Source organism: Ambystoma mexicanum, chromosome 5q (assembly GCF_040938575.1).
Source record: "Ambystoma mexicanum isolate Mex_15411 chromosome 5q, UKY_AmexF1_1, whole genome shotgun sequence".
NCBI classification, from domain to species: Eukaryota; Metazoa; Chordata; class Amphibia; order Caudata; family Ambystomatidae; genus Ambystoma; species Ambystoma mexicanum.
In genome coordinates, this window is record NC_090933.1 from 871,572,045 (window position 1) to 871,592,079 (window position 20,035).

General features: G+C 46.1%; 1 protein-coding gene across 1 annotated transcript in view; it reads left to right on the forward strand.

Annotated features, from left to right (window-relative positions):
- Positions 1 to 20,035, forward strand: part of TMEM67 (transmembrane protein 67) — a 2,125,990-nt gene that overhangs the window by 1,923,965 nt on the left and 181,990 nt on the right. Inside the window, exons 24-25 of the mRNA XM_069621352.1 lie at positions 12,945 to 13,061; positions 13,147 to 13,251. Coding sequence (XP_069477453.1) covers positions 12,945 to 13,061; positions 13,147 to 13,251 — 222 coding nt within the window. The remainder of the gene's footprint in view (positions 1 to 12,944; positions 13,062 to 13,146; positions 13,252 to 20,035) is intronic.

Below are 20,035 nucleotides of genomic sequence, written 5' to 3' on the forward strand. Positions count from 1 at the left end.
ACGGAGGCCTTCCTGCATATCAATGATGGAGGGGTGGTGGGTTAGCACTCAGGGGCTTTCTACCGATCATCAGGGGCAAGGCGGTTCTGGTCAGGACCGACAATTCCACAATGATGTTCTACAAGCAGGGTGGCACCCTGTTAGGCAGAAACCTGTGCAGTTCCCTCTGGGACCACTGCAAAAGATTTAAGACCACAGGTGGTTGGCAGTAAACCCAATTGGTAGCAGTCTGTACCAACCAGATTTACCTGGTAGCTGTGGCTGAGCAGTCAGACTTCTCTCAAGAAGATTTAGGCAGTATACAGAGTATTCACAATAGGTCAAAAGAACACAGTAGAACAAGCAAAAACTGGCCAGAGCTTGGTGTAAAAGAGATATAATTATTTATTTAAAAACACATCTAGTAATCACACTGGCACAAATATCAAGCAGTTCAAAAACACGGTCACTAAAAGATATACACTCGCTTAAACGGTTATTAGATAAGTCTTAAGTAAAGCAACACTTATTTTCAGACAGCGGTGAGCGCTTAACGAAGATGGTACTCTAATAACTTGGTTCACAAGGGAGAGAAAGGCAGAGCAAAGATAGAAACAGATCCCAACACTTTCGAAAGAACACAGTAGGAGAAGAAGGCAGGTTAAAACCGTAAAGTCAAAGTTCAAGAGGCCGGACCCACTTTAAGAGGCTCCGGATGAAATGTGTCCAAGGTCACACGGTTGAAAAGTGCACAAAAGTCTTGCAAAAGGTTCAGAAAGAGTTGGACCAAAAGAAAGGGACCAGTTAGATGGTCAAGGCAGCCATCCCAGTCCAGAAGGTTAAGGGGTTATTGTTACCTTGTAGCAATCTTTAGAAAGGGAGGCCTGGCGGACACGGTACCTTAAAATGGTGAGAACGCTCCAGCGGGGGCAGTTGTTCCTGGCAGCGGGTGCAAGTCGGTGCTTCGTCCGGGGGAAGAGAGGATCTCATTGTGGAGGAAAACAGGAGTCCGTTGCACTGCCAGGGAAGAAACCAGCCGCGGAGTTCTCAATTAAAAGGAGCGGTCCTTTTATTCGCGGTGCAAGGGTAAGTGGCTATCCGGTTGCCGGGGTGCTTGGCACGGGCCATTCGACCACTTGGACGTCTTGGAAGCGAAAAAGAAGGTAAACTGGTTGTGCCCACCAGTCAAGGGAAGAAGACTCTCCAGCAGGGAGATCTCCTCTGTCGTTGGGAAGTGGTGAGTCGGTTCAGCAGGGCTCCACCGGTGGTGTCGTCGTAGCAGGTCGGCTCAGCTTCTCCCTCTTCGGATTTTTAGGTCCTGTGGCGACTTCTGAAGTTCCAGTCCCAAAAGCCCTGCTTTTATGCAAGAAACCCCCATTCATTCAGCCTAGCTGTCAATCACACATGCTAAGTGGTGAGCGGGGCGGCTCACCACTTGGGCCAATCACGCAAGAGTGCGACCTGAGTTGGCAAGGCAACTTAGTCCAAGGTGCCTAAACCCACTCCCACACCCCCTGTGGTACCCAGACAGAGTGGCACCACTTTGGAGGGCTTCTGTGTAGAAGCCCACCAAAAGTGGAACAAAGGGCTCGACCTTTGGTTTGGAGTTACAGAGGCGAACACAAACGCCATTTTAAAACCGAGTTTTGGCAGAAAATACCAACCGGTGAATTAATATTAAATAAATAAACCGGCGGTATGTTAGAGGCTATGTTAAAAAGTATTAGCCTCGAACAATGGGAAAATCCCATAGAGATATATTCGCGGTCGAATATAAAGAGTAGTATCCACTGCCCCCAGCCAAAACTCGACGAGGGGGGACGGGACAGTGCCCCCTCGAACAACAGACCCTGGGGCAATCGAATTGCCCCTACCAGTATGTCCACAATATGATGGTTTGTACTGGTTCTGTTATTAATTTGGGACTAGTAAAGCCAATGGTGACTTTACATGCCCTGGGAGACAGTAGTCAGTCCCAGGGTATGGAGTCTATGGTGGGGGGTCACTATGACACCCCTGTGTTACTGCACGGAGGGTGCTGTGTAACACACATAGTAAAAAAACACACAAGACCTTATGGAGTAAAAGACCCCATAGCCCATAAAACACATTAACATTCAAAGGAACACCACAAATCATGTCCAAGAGTGGGGAAAAAAGAGTCTCACTCTTGGCAGGAGAAAAAAGCAAACTCCAGAAATCCAGCAAAGCTGCTGGGGGACTCACTATGTTAGGAAATTCAGCTTAAACAGATAATTCTCCCTAACACACCCGCTCTTCCCACAAGTGCCTGGAGGTGGTGTCAATCTGGGAGTGAGCCCTGTCGGAGGGGATATGGATCTCGGCAGTCCATCCCCCGGGGGACAACAATGCGGAAGCGGAGCAGCTCAGCGGCCTGGGATTCAACACATACTAGTGGGAGTTACACATCAACTGTTTGTTGGCCCTATTCCAGAAATGGGGATTTCCAGACCTGGCCTTATTCGCATCTCCTCTGAATTCTAAATGCACCTGCTTCAGGGGCAGGGTCAGGGGTCACTGGGGACTCCTTCCAACTCTGCTGGCACGGCCGCAGGTGTTTTGCATTTCCTCCTCCTCCTCCGTTGCTCCAGTGGACCCTCAGCAAATTTCAGGCCTCAGTGGGCTGCAACCACATCCTGATTGCCTCCCACTGGCCGTTGAGGGCTTGGTTCTCAGACCTGCTGCAGTTGCGTGCCCATGGGCCGGCCCATCTCCCGATTCCCCAGCAGGGGCTTCTTGACGGAGCAGGGTGGGGCGTTAAAGCATCCGAACCCAGCCAGGCTGGCCATCTCCACCTGGCTCCTGATCAGCTGCACCACTCATAGTTTTCAGACAACAACTGCAAAATCATCCAGGAGATCATCCAGGAGACCCTCCAGTCCAGGAAATCTGCCTGTCTGTGTTATTTCCGAATCTGCAGTCAGAGACTGAAAGGACGTTGTATTCCTTCGATTTGAGGAGGGTGCTCAAGTTCTATCTCTTCCGGACAAGATCTTTCCGGAAGTCTGAGGCGTTGTCCATCATCTTCGGGGGCTCTGCCATTGCCCGTTGGATGGTCCAGGCCATTTTGGAGGCTTACGTGGCCATGGGTAAGACTGTTCCCGCAGGATTCATGCCCACGCGGTCACGGCCAAGGCTACGGCTGTTCAGAGACCCGCTTCTGGGAAGTCATTAGCAAGGTGGCTATGAGGGCCACTCTGTGTTCTCAATTCCCTGGATATCGGCTCCAGGAGGTATTCAGAGTTCGGTCAGGTGATTCTGGAGAAACGTTTTGCTTCTTCTTAAACACGAGGCAGGTTGTCACAGCGCCACCCAATTGTCTATTTCGGTGGACTCACAAGGATGGAGGAAAGGGGAAGGGACGTATGATTAATTAAAGTTACTTACTGTAGTGACTAGAGTACTCATAGTCCTCAGTCCCCTTTCCTCCATACGTCCCACACACCTTCCCCAGCTAGTATGCCAGGGGCTAAAATGATCAGCATAGTCAGGTATTCAAGCCGATATGTAAAAAGGGGACACAGGTGAGGTCCCTGAGGGCAGGGTCTCAGGGGCGTGGCCACACCCATGCATGCTATGCGAAATTGAAAGGGGTAGCTCATTTTTCACTGCCATAGGTTCTGGTAAAGTCCCCATGTTGGGGGACGCACACAAGGATGGAGGAAAGGGGACTAAGGACTACGAGTACTCTAGTCACTACAGTGAGTGACTTTAATTTCTGTTATATTAATGCATTTTTGTGGAATTGTGAACTTAGATGTGTTTTTAGAATGTATTTTTTTTGGAGTGATAACTAAAATAACGCAGTTTTGACAGACAAACTGGCCCTAGACAAAGGCTAAAGAAATATACAAGACCAGGAATTAGGCAGAGGTGGCAAGGGAGTGCAGACATGTTTTGCTATCATCTCTTTCAGACCCTTCTCTGCACCAAAACGACTTTGATTTCTTCATGCCTCTATAGTAGTGGGAAGGCTGGCTCACTCCTCAGAAGAATGGTTCACCATTACTTCACTCGTTTGTGTCTGACAGATGGTGCCCCAGTGCTACTGCTTTCCCTTCTTAAGGCATCCACCAGATTGTCCCAATTCACAGCCTTTTCCGACACCATTTCATTTGCTCCTGCAGGAAATATGTTCCTCGCTGGAGAAAGCAGCAAAGATTTGGAGCCCACTACAGAGTTATGCCAGGGTTGATACTCCTACTACTTCCTGATTCCAAACAAGGGCAGAGGTTTGTGTCCCATCTTGGACCTCATGCACTTGAACAAGTTCCTCAGGAACGACACATTCAAGATGGTGACCTTAACGTAGATCCTCCATGCTGTGGCATTACATGAATGGTTGGTGTCACTGGATCTTCATGCCACTTATTCAAACGTGACATACATCACAAGCACTGAACGTATCTGATCTTGTTGGGCAGCACCCATTACTTTATTCTTTGGTCTAACCTCTGCCCCATGGATTTTTACTAAGATGCTGTTGGTGATGGCAGCAGGTCTCAGGGGAGAATCTACATTTTTCCTTACATGGGTCATTGACTCTACAGAGCTTGTTCCCGGGAACAAGCTTGGGACCAGACCTGCCATCTCTTACACAGACTGGCCTTCATCCTGAACTTCAAGAAGTCTCAATCGTTCCAGTTCATCAGAGTAGTCCTAGATTTCTACTTGGGGAGAGATTATTTGGACAGAGCTGTAATTATCAGCTAGGTGGTATTGACATTTTAGAACATCCACGCTCTGGAGACCTCAGACTTTTTTCAGTTGCTAGGCCCATTGGCTTCTTGCATGTTTCTGGTGCCAGACACCTGACTGAGAATGAGGTCTCTTCAATGCTTCCCTTGTTTCAATGGTTACAGTTTTCAGTCAGCATGACCAACCTCTTTCAGGTCTGGAGTCGGTTGTCACAGAAGTTTCTGTGGTGGGCTTGCAGAGAGAACATAATGCCAAGAGGATCAAAGACTAAGCAAAGCCAAAGCAGGGATTTGTCTTACACAAGTTTGTGGACAAGAGTTTACAAACAGCCTTTTGTCAAAATTGTTATACAATTAAATCAAAAATAAAAAAATAAAAAAAATAATGCCAGGAGAGCCTTTCGACAACCGTAGCCAGTTGGTGACTGATACCCCCTTGAAAGGCTGGGGTGCTTATCTGGGAAAGTTCAAGTCGAGTGGGTTGTGGTCCCTGGCAGAATTAAGTTTGAATATAGACCTGTTGGAGCTGCGGGAAATCAGACTGGTGCCGATAGCCTTCATTCCGTACGATCAGGGGAAGTGTATCCTGACAAAAAGGATGGTTGCCATGCACTACTTCAACAAGACATTGGGTGTCTGGTCACCGCTTCTATGCAGGAAGGTGATACGGTTATGGTTTTGAATGTTGTAGAACAATATCTCCCTCTTGGTAGCCCATCAGGGCGAGATGGAGAACACACTGCTGGATGCAATAAACGTGCAGGGTTTTGTCTCCCACAAGTGGTAAGTGTGCCAGGAATGTTTCAACCTTTGGAGGAAACCTCAGGTGCCAACTGTTCGAAATCCAATGGCAACAGAAAATTTAAGCTGTTCTGCTCCAAGCAGTTTTCCCCCAAGAGGGTGAACTTTTCACTCTTATATGCTTTCCAACAAGTTCCTGTCATCGCTTATGCTCTCATGGTGTTGAGGAGGTTCAAGACCACCATGATTCTGATTGTCCTGGTTTGGGACAGGAGGGACAGGAGGACATGGTGCCCAGACCTTCTGGACATGACCTCCTCGTCTTCTCCTGAGTGCATATATGCCTCAGGGATAGGCAGCCTGGTCCTTAACCCTAGCCTAAGTACACTTGATCTTCATGCCATGCTTCTAGCTGGCAGCTTAACACTTTTTTATGCCACATGGGATGAGTGCTTTCCTTACTGCTGGACCTATCCCGGCAGGGTCTAAAAGTGTCACAGTAAAAGGGTACCTTGCAGGGCTTGCAATATTTAGGCGCACACCATTCAAGAATCTTATTTTTCTATACCTAGGATCATGCAATTGCTGAGAGAGTTAACAAACGTGTACATGCTGGTGCAATTTATTGTCCCTGCTTGATACCCGAACTATAATACTGACATTTCCAATGGGGGCTTTTTTTGAGCCTATGCACTCATGCCCTTTTGACTACTGACTGGAATGCTGTTTTACTGGTTTCTATAACTTCTGCAAGAAGGGCAAGTGGGTTACAGGCTCTTTCTTGAAAGCCACAGTACACTGTCTTCTCTAGAGAGAAAAATGCTCTCAGAGTGGGGCAGTAATTTCTACAAAGTCATATCGTAATTTACTTATCTCAGAAGATTCAGCTTCCAGTAGTTTACCCCCCACCCCTCCTCACCCCTTGAAGGAAGAGGAGAGGATTCAGAGTTTGTAGTCCCTGAGAGCCTTGAGCTTCTATTTTGCCAGGAATAGATGGTTCAGACTAGAAGATCAACTTTTCATTGGCTGTACTGGCTCCAGTCTGGGTAAAGCTGGAACAAAATAAATGCTGTACCGTAGGATAGTGCTTTGCATCGCAGAATGCTGTTCAATAATAGAAAAGGAAATATCTGAGGGCCTCTGAGCCAATTCTACCACAGGGATGGCAGCTTCCTCTGCTCTTCAGAGGGGTGTACCGACATTGGACATTTGCCATGGTACAGCTTGGTCCTCATTGCACACCTTTACCAAACTTTATTGCCTGGAATCTCTGTCTGGTCAGGATGCCCATTCAGGATGCCTGATCTAGTTACATTCTCTCTGGTCATGCTCTCCCCACCCCTCAAAGGGTTGTGTTACTGCTACGGAAAGCCTATCTAAGATGATCAATCTGTGCAAGGACACCATCCATTAGAAGAAAGAAATTCTTACCTCTGGTGGATGTTCCTCATACAGATCCCTCATTGTGCTCCTATCGTGCCCAGCTGATGGAGAGCTCCTCCAGTTTCTTCAGCATTCCCTAATGCAGCTGAGTAAAGCGAAAAAAGACCACTGATGTCACAGTGCACAGTGCAAGCGATATATGGATGCTTGACGTAGGGGGCGTGGCCTGGAGCCGATGGCGTGCAGTGGCTGATCCGCCAAGCTCCGGCCGAGACGCCGTTTCCTGATCCTTTTCACCGGCATAAGCGAAGCATCAGCCTGCGGAAAAGAACGTAGCGGTGGGGGAAGCGGATCCTGTCACGATCCGCTTGTTGGCCCAGATTATCGGACCCTCTGGCCCCGGACTGCACACCCTCCCCCGCTCCGCTTGAAACCAAGATGGCGCCTCGCGTCGCTTAGCGGAGCCCCCGTGCGGAGCACCTCCACCAACAGACTTTGGGGATTTGGCAGCGGAGAGGAGGCATCGCATAGGGGAGAGGCCCCCCGTGCGACACCCGACTGGAGCCGGCACCGGAATTGTGAGCCCTCGCCCTGCTTCCCCGTCACTGTGCGAGGACCGCTGCGGCAGGTCCCATGCGCCGCCACTGGAACACAACACGCGGGCGCTGCCGCATTCGTGGGCGGCCAGCTGTGGGAGTACACGGTCTCCGGAGCCGCACCCGACTGCTACACGGTGAACATCTCAAGGACGGGGGTGCATGAAAACGGACAGGGCGACACTTCCAGCCTCTGGTTCCCTGGAACCACACCTGACTGCTGAGCAGCCACCTTCTCGAAGCCGGGAGAACGGGAGTGCGGTCGCAGCAACATTTCAAGCCTTTGGTTCACCCAGCGGACCGGAGTCTGGGAGGCGAGGGTAGAGGCGCCACAGAATGCTCCAACTACATAAGTCTCCATGATAAGGTGCGTGTGACCACACAACACCTGCGAATGGGACCCCTGTTCACCCCCAACCCCCTGCATTTAACCCATTGGCACGATTACCTTGGGTACCTAATTGGAGCCCTGTAACAAGGGGGGATAATTCCCACCCCCCGGAGGCACTCCAACTGCTGAGCCCCAGGGGCACCATCACCAGCAAGCTCGAAGCTAGGGGGCAAGACAGCGGCGCCGTGGAAGCAGCAGCAGCACAAGGCTGCATGTTTGGGACTGGGGGAATAAACAGCACCAGCGAGAAGCACCCCTGATCATTCCCAACTATCCGCATTGAACTCATTGGACACAGTTACCTTGGGTTCCCCACTCAAAGGCCCCGCAAAAGTGGGAGGCCTCAACTTCCACCCCCACCAGCAACCCAGCTCCTGAGCCCCAGGGCAACCACTACTGCTACCCCAACATGGCCGCCAAGAATAAAGCTAGAGCCGCCACCATGGACTCCTTTGTTTCTGCCAAGACAAAGACACCCACTCCGGCCAGATCTAGCCCCTCCGAAATCACCCGGACAAGTGAGGGGGAAGCCACAGATAACCATTCCCAAATATTGGACGCTATCGCTTCATTAAAGACGCACAAAGACTCCAAGATCGACGAGTTTAAAATAGACATTCAACTCATTCGCCAGGACGCACGCAACTTAGCGGAGAGGGTGACGACCATTGAGAATTCAACAGAGGAAACGTCCGGGGCCACCGCAGCCCTACAGTCTGAAGTTTCTGACTTGAAGAGGAAAGGAGCTTTCTTAGAAGAGAGGGCAGAGGAGGCCGAAGGCCGGGCTAGACGGGGCAACATCAGGATCCTGGGAGTGCCAGAGGGAAGCGAAGGTTCAAACACAGCATCCTACGTTGAAACCTTGCTGTTACAGGAGATTGGGGCCGGAAAGCTGACACAGGGATTCGCGGTCGAAAGGGCCCACAGGTCCCTCCAGAAGCGCCCTCCCCCCGGCTCGCATCCACGACCAATAATAGCTAAGATACTGAATTTTCAGGATAGAGAAACTATTCTAAGACACTCCAGGGAAGAAGGCCCTATTGAACGGGGAGGACTCTAAGATAACCATCTACCCAGACTACACTCAGAAAGTGCAGAGAGAGAGGAATTCATTTGTCCCGATAAAAGCAAGGCTTTGTCAATTGAATCTAAAATACAGGTTGCTCTACCCGTCACGCCTTAGAGTCATTCATAATGGGCGAGCGATATTCCTTGACAACCCAATGGCAGCCAACATGTGGCTGGAAGATAATAACCTTGCCGATGGCAGGGACATCCCACGGACGGAGGACTGAGCCCCTCAGATCTTTCAAGCAACCCACACGCAGCCATGAAAGAACACAGAAAATGCAAGAAGCCGGCTCCCAGAAGGTAATCCAATCAACAGTTTGCTATACAGGAACGGCCCTCGTTCGGCCCCGCCACCGGGCCCCAGCCCTACCCCCAGCCAAGAACCCAGTCAGGCCAGTTAACCGCCTGACCCAACTCGCGCCTGACTCCCGGATGGGCTTAGATGGGTCGAGAGCGCCTGAGCACCACGATAGAGTTGTAGTCGCTGGGTGCACCAGTTTGAGTTTTGTTATTAGTTCCATTAGTTACACAGTCACCCACTGATTGTGACTCCTATCGCCCTTTGGCCATGCTAAATTACGACAGTAAGATTCTCACCTCCATACTGGCCAGCAGACTTGCTAGAGTGGTAGGGTCCATAATCCACGAAGATCAGAATGGATTTGTTCCAGGACGCAATACGACAGCTAACCTGAGATGGCTTCAACACATTATGTCCGAAACTTATGAGAGTGAAGAGGACCAAGCGGTATTGTCGCTTGATGCCATCAAGGCCTTCAACTCCATCTACTGGGAGTGGCTTGTAGAGGTTTTGAGGAGATTTGGGTTTGGAGAGCGCTTCAGATGGAGCACGGTACTCTATAATTCTCCAATGGCAAGAGTAAAGACAGGCAGAATAATATCAGAATCCTGGGAAATACAGAGGGGCACGAGACAGGGATGCCCACTCTTGCCCATGTTGTACATACTGGGCCTGGAGCCGGTTGCCATATACTTTAGGCAACAGTTCTTCGACGCTGGCATCAAGGGGGGCAATGTCTATAATATAATATTATATGCGGACGATGTCCTTCTATACTTGAAGAACCCCGAGGCCAATGCACCAATTGTACTAGAGGTACTTGACAACTTCTGTCATATTCTGGGATACAATTTAGCAGACATAAATCCTCCGCATTCCCCCTGGCCGGACTACGGGGCATAGTAGCAAATGATCTCCCTCCTGTAGGGATAAAGTGGCAACTTGACAAGTTCCGGTACCTAGGAATTAATGTGAGCCACACTCCGATGCTCACACACGAGCACAACACTGAAGTTGCAGTCACCGGCCTTCGCCGATCTATAAAATTCTGGTCCAAACTCCCACTGGCAATGGTAGGAAGAGCAGCGATTGTCAAGATGATAGTTCTTCCCCGATTCCTGTATTTTTTTGTGAACATTTGCCACTATGTTAGATCGCCCTTCTTCAAGAAATTGGAGGCAATCATCAAGGACTTTTTGTGGGGTCCTCACAGGTACAAACTAACATTGGCTACCCTATCTCTGCCACATAAAGAGGGAGGAATAAAACTTCTGGATATCCAGTTGTACTATCTAGCGGCCCAGCTTAGCCACATTACGAAGTGGCTCTCAGACGAACCTTCGGCCGAATTGGGGCTCCTGCGGTAATCTTCTACCAACATAACCCCCAAGGAAACTCGATGGCACCCTTTCCGACAATCCCTGGAAACCCCCCTGGTCGTTGAACTTGGCAGGCAGATATGGGCCAGGACCTGCTACATCAGGCAGGTGAAATACCAGTACTCTCCGGATAATCCAATTTTGGTAGAAACGGAGGCAGACCTACCCACAGCAAGGAGGTGGGAAGAAGCCGGCATATACACATGGGGAGACTTGTTTGAAGAAAGGGAATTTAGGGACTTCGAGTCGCTACAGGCCAACGAAGGACTATCTAGGGGTCAGTTTCTCTGGTATCATCGGCTCAAACGGTCCGCCAAGAAGCAGTGGAACAGTTGGCCGGAGGAACCCACCCCAGACCCATTGCTACAAGAAATGCACGACCTTACGGATGGATGGAGACCAATCTCCAGGCTCTACAACAGGCTTAACGACAAACCTAATCCCAAAGGAGCAGCGCTGAAGGCGAGATGGGAAGCAGATCTTGAAACCTCGCTCACAGATAAGGAATGGGAAAGAGTATTAATATACCCCAAGAAAGTGTCGAGAAACTCCAGATTTGGTCAGATTCAGCTAAACGTTCTTTATCGGACATATATGACCCCCCACAGGGTCGCTTCCTTCAACAAAAAGGTCTCTCCGGCATGCCCACGGTGTGGAAATGATAAAGCGGACATGATCCATATGTTCTGGACCTGTACTAAGGTGATGGCACTCTGGTCCAAAGCTAAACAGACCTGCACAGACGACGGAATGGGAAGGTATGAATGGACACCCGGGGAATGCTTATTAGGGACTTACCCCAGACCAAGCAAACTCAAACATGTTGTAAAGCTGATGGACATCTCATGTATTTTAGTAAAAAGAACCATAGCGATGGCCTGGAAGACGCCAGCAGGCCCCAGACATGAACGCTGGTTGAAGGACATGGAGACATGTCAGCTGCCGAAACCAGGGCCTGGCAGGACGGAACTATCTCCAGTGGAGACGTGGCGAGCGGCACCTTAGACTCCTGGAAGACCCTCCTGTGCGACATACGCTTCAGCGCAGACCACAAACCTCCTTAATAATCCACAGCGCTTTGCCGCTACGGATCCCTTGCACCACCATAGAGACGAAGATCCCTGAAAGTGACCCCCCTCGCTTCCTGAGACACCAGAACTTGTTTCAATGCATCCATCCGAATGCTGTACACAGTATTATATGAAGACTGTTGTTGTTCTTGTTGTTTTTTTTCTTGTTTTAGTTCTCATGTTTGTATTGGTATGCAATTAACACAAAATACCAATAAAATACTTAAAAAAAAAAAATGGATGCTTGACGTAATGTCCGGTGCAAGGAGAGGTGTTCGACATCAAGGGTTCTCTGCACTGAGGGCGCACAGCGCCCCCAGTTTGCCATATCTAAGCTGAAGATTCTGTGGGAAAAACATCCATCAGAAAGAATATCACCAGAGTTAAGTAATTTGTTCTTCTTTTAGACGTTCAAATAGGAGGTAGTTGAGCATGACCACATTGGGTTCTGACTGTGTTTTCTCCTAGAAGTGTCTTCTGGTTGAGAATCAAAATAATCCAGATATGGTGGTTTTGAGGTGAGTGGTATATTTTAAAGTGCAGTCTTAAGTTAAGGGCCTTTTCAGTTATATGGCAGAAAGAGTGTTTTTAAATTATTTCACATTAGGACTTTCTATAGCGCAGACTGGGTGTCGCAGTGCGATGTTAAGGAATTTACATGGCATTTTACAAAGCAGTTAAGTGAGTGTTTACAGATCTTGGCTGTCCACACTTGAGAGTCAAGTGTGGACAATCCATGCAAGAAAGGAATGTATAATAAGGCAAGTGGTAATGTTTATAATGGGCAAGTTATGTGACATCCATGAGTGGCGAAATACAGTTCAGCAGTAACACGTTAAGGGGAATTGGAGCGCAACACTGATCATAGAGGTTGGTGTGCTCACACAATGGTGATGGATCGTAGGGGCATACATATGAGGTAGAAGCTGGGTTACGGGGATGCAATGATAATATCACTTTGTAACACAGTGCTTCATCCAGGATCCTCATGATTTTTAACTCTGTAACAATAGGTGTTATTTCATTATTTATTGATACTTAATCTTGGAATGATGGAAGTCGGAGTAGGCCCTGCAGAGATTGAAAGTGCTTAGCTCACTAAGCTATTTTATCGACTTATTGGGGCTGCAAATCCATGGTGGGGATTGGATTTGAGTCTGTTGGAGTGAAACTGTTACTCTCTGAACATTGTGTTTTAAGTTCCTTGTTCCGCTGAAGGTAAGATGAAAACAGCCCTTTAACATTCATAACATGTATTGCTCATTCAATGAGAGCCAGATATGTTTACATTATATATTTGTGTTTAATGTTTCAGGAAAATATGTGCAGCCAAAGAGGTTTACTTCCCAATACAGATATTCAGACTTTCCAGATTGCCATTACAATCAAGACAAGACTGCAGTTTGACCGGATTCATGATACTCTTACAAGGGTGTGTAGCATTCAATGTTTGTCTCAGAAATATTATTTGAAAAATGTGTATGTAAAACTAATTTATACTCCTTTATCCCGTTTAGAGAAATGGCTATTCAAGGTTTTTGAATTCACCTGGGACTCCGTTTGAGCAGAGTACAAAGGCATATCATACCATGAACAAGTTCCTTGGGTCTTTCATCGACCACGTATGTATTTTTAAAAAGCATATTTTTTCTGCCACCTTTCCATTCCTGTTCCTTTGTTTTTCCTCTCCACAACAGTTCAAAGAAGACCATGTGGTATAGCAAAATAAATCTGTTTGTTAGGCTTCACCAACAAAACAAACACAATCACCAAAACAGGCACATAAAGGGCAGTGAAAAATACAGTTTTCTTTAAGAGAAAATGCACCTAAAAAACTGTCCAACAGTGCAACTACCGCAAGGTCAGACAACAGAAATAAAAGATGGGTTGAGCGAAGTCAGGGAAGGGTAGGAAAGGGTAAGAATGAGGTAGAAAATGAATAGGGGCATAGGTGAACCAGAGTGGTAAGGGTGGTAGCATGCCAGAGAGTCGGCCATAACATTGCGATAAATTGGAAAGATCCACCTGCAAGAATGTAATATCCCAAAACCACACCTTGCTCCTTCATATTACAAGATTATTACTGAAAAAAACAAAACTTTTACTGCCAAACACAAGCTACCCTAAATGGGCAGATGCAGAAACAGACTATATAAGACTCAAAACGTTAGGTGTCTCAGGTTAGAGAAAAAGCATCCCTTCAGCCACCTGTTCAGAACGCAGCTTTCACAGAAAGACCTCTATGTCCTCTGCCTAAAAAAAAAACAGGCGTTTACCGCCATATGTTACTTTTAGCTTCACAGAGTACCACACTGATGCTGCAATCTAAAAAAAGAAAAAGCCTTTAACATCTTCAATAGCAATTTTTTTTTATCAAGTGACCCTCCTGTCAGGAAAGATGAGGATTGTCCGTCCTGGAAATTCCAGCCGCTTTACCGGTACTACCTTTTAGAAATCGTCCCAGCTTTGTTTAGTGCAAAAGTACCAATTCAATGTGGTACTAATACATTCAAACGGGAATACACTCAATGAATCTCAAGGGGTCTCTCGGAACCATCATCACTGCTTCATACCCAAACCTACCATTCACAGCGGTTTTTTGGACAGGCAAACGATGCAATTTATGGATCCCATAGGGTTTCTCATCCTCCTGGCTTACTAAAACATTGTCATCAAACAGTTGTGGAGGCCCTTGCAATGACTCAGGTTCAAACATCGCTGGCGCTCCTAAGACCCCGACTATTGCAGAGTGGTGGTGTTTCTCTTCTGCTTCAAGTTCTTAGTTCGAAAGAAACATAGCCTCCACATTATATTTTTTTAATATCAAAGGTATTCCCCTTGTTGCTTCTGTGTCGCGGCAACCTTTTCCTCCAATGCTTGAAAATTCGCTCCCATTGTGTGTAGTGTCTGCACTGCTTCCTTCATGCAAGGCTTGATTGTCTAGAGCCGAGACTCCATGGAGGTCAACAAGTGCTCCACCTCGTCAACAGATTTTTGTAAGGCTGTTTTAATGGCTGCCATTCATTACGAAATCCGTGTGCCGAATCCCTCCCCTGAGAAGGGAAAACACCTGATCTAATTCCTGGTGGGTAGAAAAAATACTTTGTTTCTCTTTTCTGCCCTTTTTGCCACTCTTACTGGTGTACTTTTTATAAGTCGCCTGGGGCCAAACAAGCCCTGCCATGGAAGACTAGTTTAAAAAGCTTAGTAACAGCAACCTGGGATAAACATCAGTGGGCAGTGGTCAATTCAAAAGCCCTGGTAATACAAATCCTTATTTTGAAAATGGTAGGTAGTCTTTGCACAGATTAGAGAGGAGTGGGGAATCCACATATCATTCCCCCCAGCATGAGCTTTCCCATAGCCTAATTGCAGGGTTTATTGGCAGGCCTCACCCATTCCTCTGGCAACACACTATATAGACTGGATTGGCCCCATCTTGACCCTCAAATGGTTCAGCTCTGTGCAATGATTTGGACACTTTCCCTCTCGCTGCCACCTCCGATATACCAAAATATTGCTTGTGCCGACACCTTTCCACTACTCAGCCAGCCTCGCTGCGGCATCCACATATGTGGACAAGAGAAGCATCACCACAGCATTGCAGCCGAGAACAAGTAGTCAGAACGTCAGGATTTTAACAGTTACGCACTTCCTGCTTACAATTTTGTGTGTGTTTACATTGTGCTATATAGCATATTAGACAACCCACGTGAATTCTTTTCAGTCTACCCATAACCTGAAAGTGATGTTTAAAAAAATTATTTAAGCAATCCTGGAAGGATGACATCTTTTGTTAGGCTGCTGCATGTTCTATTTTGCAAGCTTTTCGGTCGACGTAGGTTTTTTATTTAGGCAATTAGCAAACAATGGAGGGAGCAGCTTGAGGTCTGACAAAATAATCAGTACTTGCACTGACTTTGAATTTGAGATTTGAGTGTTTGTAAAATTAATTCACTAAAGGAAATAGAAGTACAAATAATGTAGCCTCTTGTGAATCTGCCCATATGGTTAATTGACAAAGGTTTGAGTAATATGCAGATTGAATATGTTGGTACCTTAAGAGAGATTTTTCTACAGCGACCACATGTAAAAGAATCGGTTTCCCTGGTAAAGAAAATGCAGTTGTTTGGTTGGACGGTTTAGGCAAGAAGGCTTCACATCATTGTCCTGCTCTCCAGGTGCTTGTGTCAGGCCAGTGCAGAGTTTCCAGTGCCTAGTGACCTTCATGGAGAAGCATAACACATGTGACCTAAAAATACAGAAAGAACTAGAATACCAGTTAATTTGTCATTTTCTGGATGAGTTTAGAATTCCTCAAAATACGTTTTTATCTATTCTAGTTCATGGTAGTATTTTAGATTTTCTGCAACCTGCAAAGACATCTTCAATTTTCCTCTGTGGTCCAGTCCTTTCTGGTTATGGTTAGTTTTCATGCAGGTCAGTGCTCATCAGAGGAAAAGCACAGAACACATGTGGATCTGTGATAAGCATAGTTCTAAATTATTGTTTGTTTCCCTCTGTTATGGTGTTATTACCATCAGAAGGCGTTAACCCTATCCGCATAGGTACGAGTGGAACATTTACTATTGCGGGTGTGTTGTACATTTGCCCCGGACAATTCTTTCCAGTCTCAAGGTCAGTGGTACTTGACAAGTTGTCTGTAAGAGGGCAGTGGAATTTCTGGGAAGGCTTCTTTCACTCCAGCTTTAGTCTTTGTGTAGGATCTGTTGAAAGTTTCTACCAACTGCAATCACAGATAAGACTTGGTGGTGCAACAAGACCATGAAGGGATCATTGCTGTTGCCTGGATTTTATTTGTTTTGCAGTAAATTGTTTCTATGTATTCTGGTGACTATGTGGATGTGATCATCCACCATCCTGTATGAGAAATCCCTGAATGTTCACATGCTGTATCGGGGCAATATTCTATTGCACCATAGTGACTGACTAGCATTTTTGTGTGTTCAGGGTGGGAGGGCTGTCTCCGTACATAATTGGGCATTTTGTGGGTTTGCCAACTACTGAAGTCTGTTCTTTATGCTGAGTGTAGTGAGCAGAGTTTTGCAAGTTATTATAAAAGTATGACATTTGTATGCTGTCCTTCCACATGCCTGTATGGGCTGTAATGATAGCTGTTATGTTTGGTCAATTTTAATGGGCCTAATTCTATGTACCTCTGAAGGATTCAGCTTTGAGTCAGCCCATTGTGAATTTGAGGTTACAACGTTCAGATTAGCACCTTGTCTAAGGCAAGTGCTTAAGTCATTCTCCTGGATTATAAAACTGTATAAGGTCCTGCCCTTCGGCATGACAATTCTTGTTTAGTTCTGCACTTCGCTCCCTGACCTTCCATGTATAGAGTATAAGAATAGTGTAAAATTACAATATTAGGTATACAAAGTGTAAATGTTTTCCTCTGGACCCATTTAAAGAAAGGTAGCACAAAACAAAATCGCTGAAGGGGCACAATTCTGAGGGCCTCTAATGAGAGTATATCGGTTGAGATCCAAAAATGGGAAAAGGAGCCTTGAGCAACGAAAATACTGAAGTTCAGGCAAATGACCCGTTGAAGTTCTATCCATTAGTCCAGTAAATGTTAGCCAAAATCTGTTTTAGTATGCTTTGCCTCTTCCTTTAGTGACACATCACTTTGAGACTTGTATCAATGCCACCCATCCTTGACCTAGTTTGTTGTCAAATATCTAAGATATTTAACACATCTTTCTTGTTGGACAAACGGACCATTTTGATGCCTTGGGCCATTTTGATGTCTTGATGGGCGGAGCCAATACCTCGCTCATCAATAACCATGATCCTCCGAAATTCAAACTTATTTTAAACACTGACCTGCAAAGTCACATCTGGAAATCTCTTCCTTTGATACATCCCAAACTGTGTTGTCCATTTGAATCCATGGTCCTTGCCAACAAAGAATTCCAACCTCGTCCCTGTATGTTAATCAGCAAGTCCTCTGCTCTTCCTTTATGAACTTAGCTGATCACCCCTGCTTTCAAATCCATTTCCATGCATGGACGAAGACTTGCGCACATGTCTTTCCCATTCTCTCTGAACTATTACAGATTCAAAACACTTTGGAACCATTTAGAAACGTTGCTCCTCTCAGAGACCTTCAAGTAAGTCACTCCCTTTGTGTTCGTTGGTGCTTTATTGTGGCAAGTCGTGCCTTACAAATCTCCAAAATAAATAGATAAAATACATTCTCACCATATTATCCATGGTTGGTTGCTCAAAGCAGCAGAGGGACAAAATTCCTGGTAGGGAACCTGTAGATGTAGCATAAATGGGCAGGGGAGAGGGATAAGGGGCTGGGGGGCTCGGAATAAATTGTTGCACACAGTGCTTGAAAAATGATACTCCATTAATATCATTGTCCTTCAAAAACCAATGCCAAAATGGTACCATGGATCAGAGAATTAATGTCAAGAAGGACATTGACACTATGGTTTTGATGCAAATTGTTATCATGTCGAGAGTGGAGTAGATTGTGGAGAGACTATGAAATAAAGGCCTAGATGCTGCTTTTTGGCACTAGTTTGGTATTAGAATTTTTCCACATCCCTTTGTTGTTGGGTGTTACGAGATCCATCCCAAAGGGTAAACGGAGTGTCCACCAGATTACAACACCACTCTCTCAATGGGTAATGGGCAGGTAGCTATAGTTCGGCCCAATAGATTATTCAAAAGAAGACCCTACACAGATATATTGAAAAGTATATACACTCTTTATTAAGTTATTACACATAGGCAACTTGAAGTTTAAATAAGTACTAGGCAGTAAAGTAAACTTAGGCACCCCTTAACAAAAGTAGGAAAGGGTATTCAACAAGACCTCTCAGAATCCGAACATTAGTATTAGGGTAACTACCTGGTGGCACAATTCTTAGAAACAGGAAAAATACATAAACATAGTCAACGAATAATACCCAAAACATCGAATGAACAGTGTTCTTTTCCTACCCAGCATCTCGTATAACAAAAAATCCTAACAAGTGATTACTATCGCGCGTAACTAGTAGATGAATGAGGTAAAAGGTTTTAACTCCTGGGCAGATTAATAGTAGAATAATATAAGACAAGGTAACACTAGGGCAAAACAGATCCCAGTGTACTCAAACCCATGTAGAAAACAAGTGATTCAAATGTTACATTTAGACATAATGTTACTCCATGACAAAGAGTGAGCTGCAGTGATTAAGTGATTAAGAAATGTATAATGCATACTCATTGGCGTTGTCAAAAAATACAAACTGCCCATGTAATTTAGTGCAAGTAGTTGTTAGTCACAAGCGAGATAAGTTCTCCTTTTTACTCTAGTGCTACAGCAGAAAGGTCAACCATCCAAAGTGGATCCCAGAGGAGACCCTCCCAAAGAATAGTCCAGGCCCTGGATTCGAGGACCAGTAAGCTAGGAAGTGCTGGTTGGAGAAGGAGCCTAATCCCACTCCAGTCCTTGAAAATTGTGGTGGAAAGTGTGGGAACCACAAAAACGAACTGCACCTGTGCCCATGGAACTCATAATGAAGTATATATCAGAACCCCAAGGTTTGCGGACAAGCACTCCCATCTTTGAATTTGATAGATTTGATCCTGGATTGGGGGAGAACTAAAAGTTATGATTAAGTAATGTCAGAAAAATAAGTTATAAACTTAATGTCAGGAAGGACATTATTTCCCCATGAAGTTTGCATGTGTTATAGAATTGATCTCCTGTTCTTCGTGGTATTGCAGGGAACCCTGCTGATGGTTCCTAAGGCTTGCTGAAACCAGCGCTCCAATCACAAAGCCAGTTAGCACACAAAGGTTTTGGCCACCAGCCTGGCACTAAACAAAGGCACACACACTAGCCAACCCACACAGGATATAGATTTGGGAAGTCAAGAAGGCATTAAACCAGTCTACACCGGTCTACAACAGAGGGCACATGTGTGTTCTCCTTTGATGGGACTGTCGGCAATATTTTCATTTTGGCCATGCCCTGTAGTCCACATAGAGAAAGCGATGGCCCAAAACAAACTGGCTGGGAGCAGGGCTTAACAAATGCTTTGGTATTGTAATGGCTATTATTGGGCTACTAATGTAGTAGAATTAACTAACACCCCTGGTGAAGTGAACACCTAATCACAGCATCTGACAGCCTTCTCCTCAACACACATTTAGGGTGATAGAACCAACCTTAGACTAAAACTGAGTGCTTAAGCAGTACTCCTTCCCTAGTAGCTATATGGGCCACTAAGGGCAACACAACGGAAAAAGAGTTGCAGTAGCAGGGGGAAGTTCCTGTGCCACAAAAGAAAAATCAAAAGCCAAGGAAGCAAGCAATAAGTGTAGGGGACTATAACCCCCACAAATAATACAGTTCTGTCCCAAGAGCTGGCAAAAATC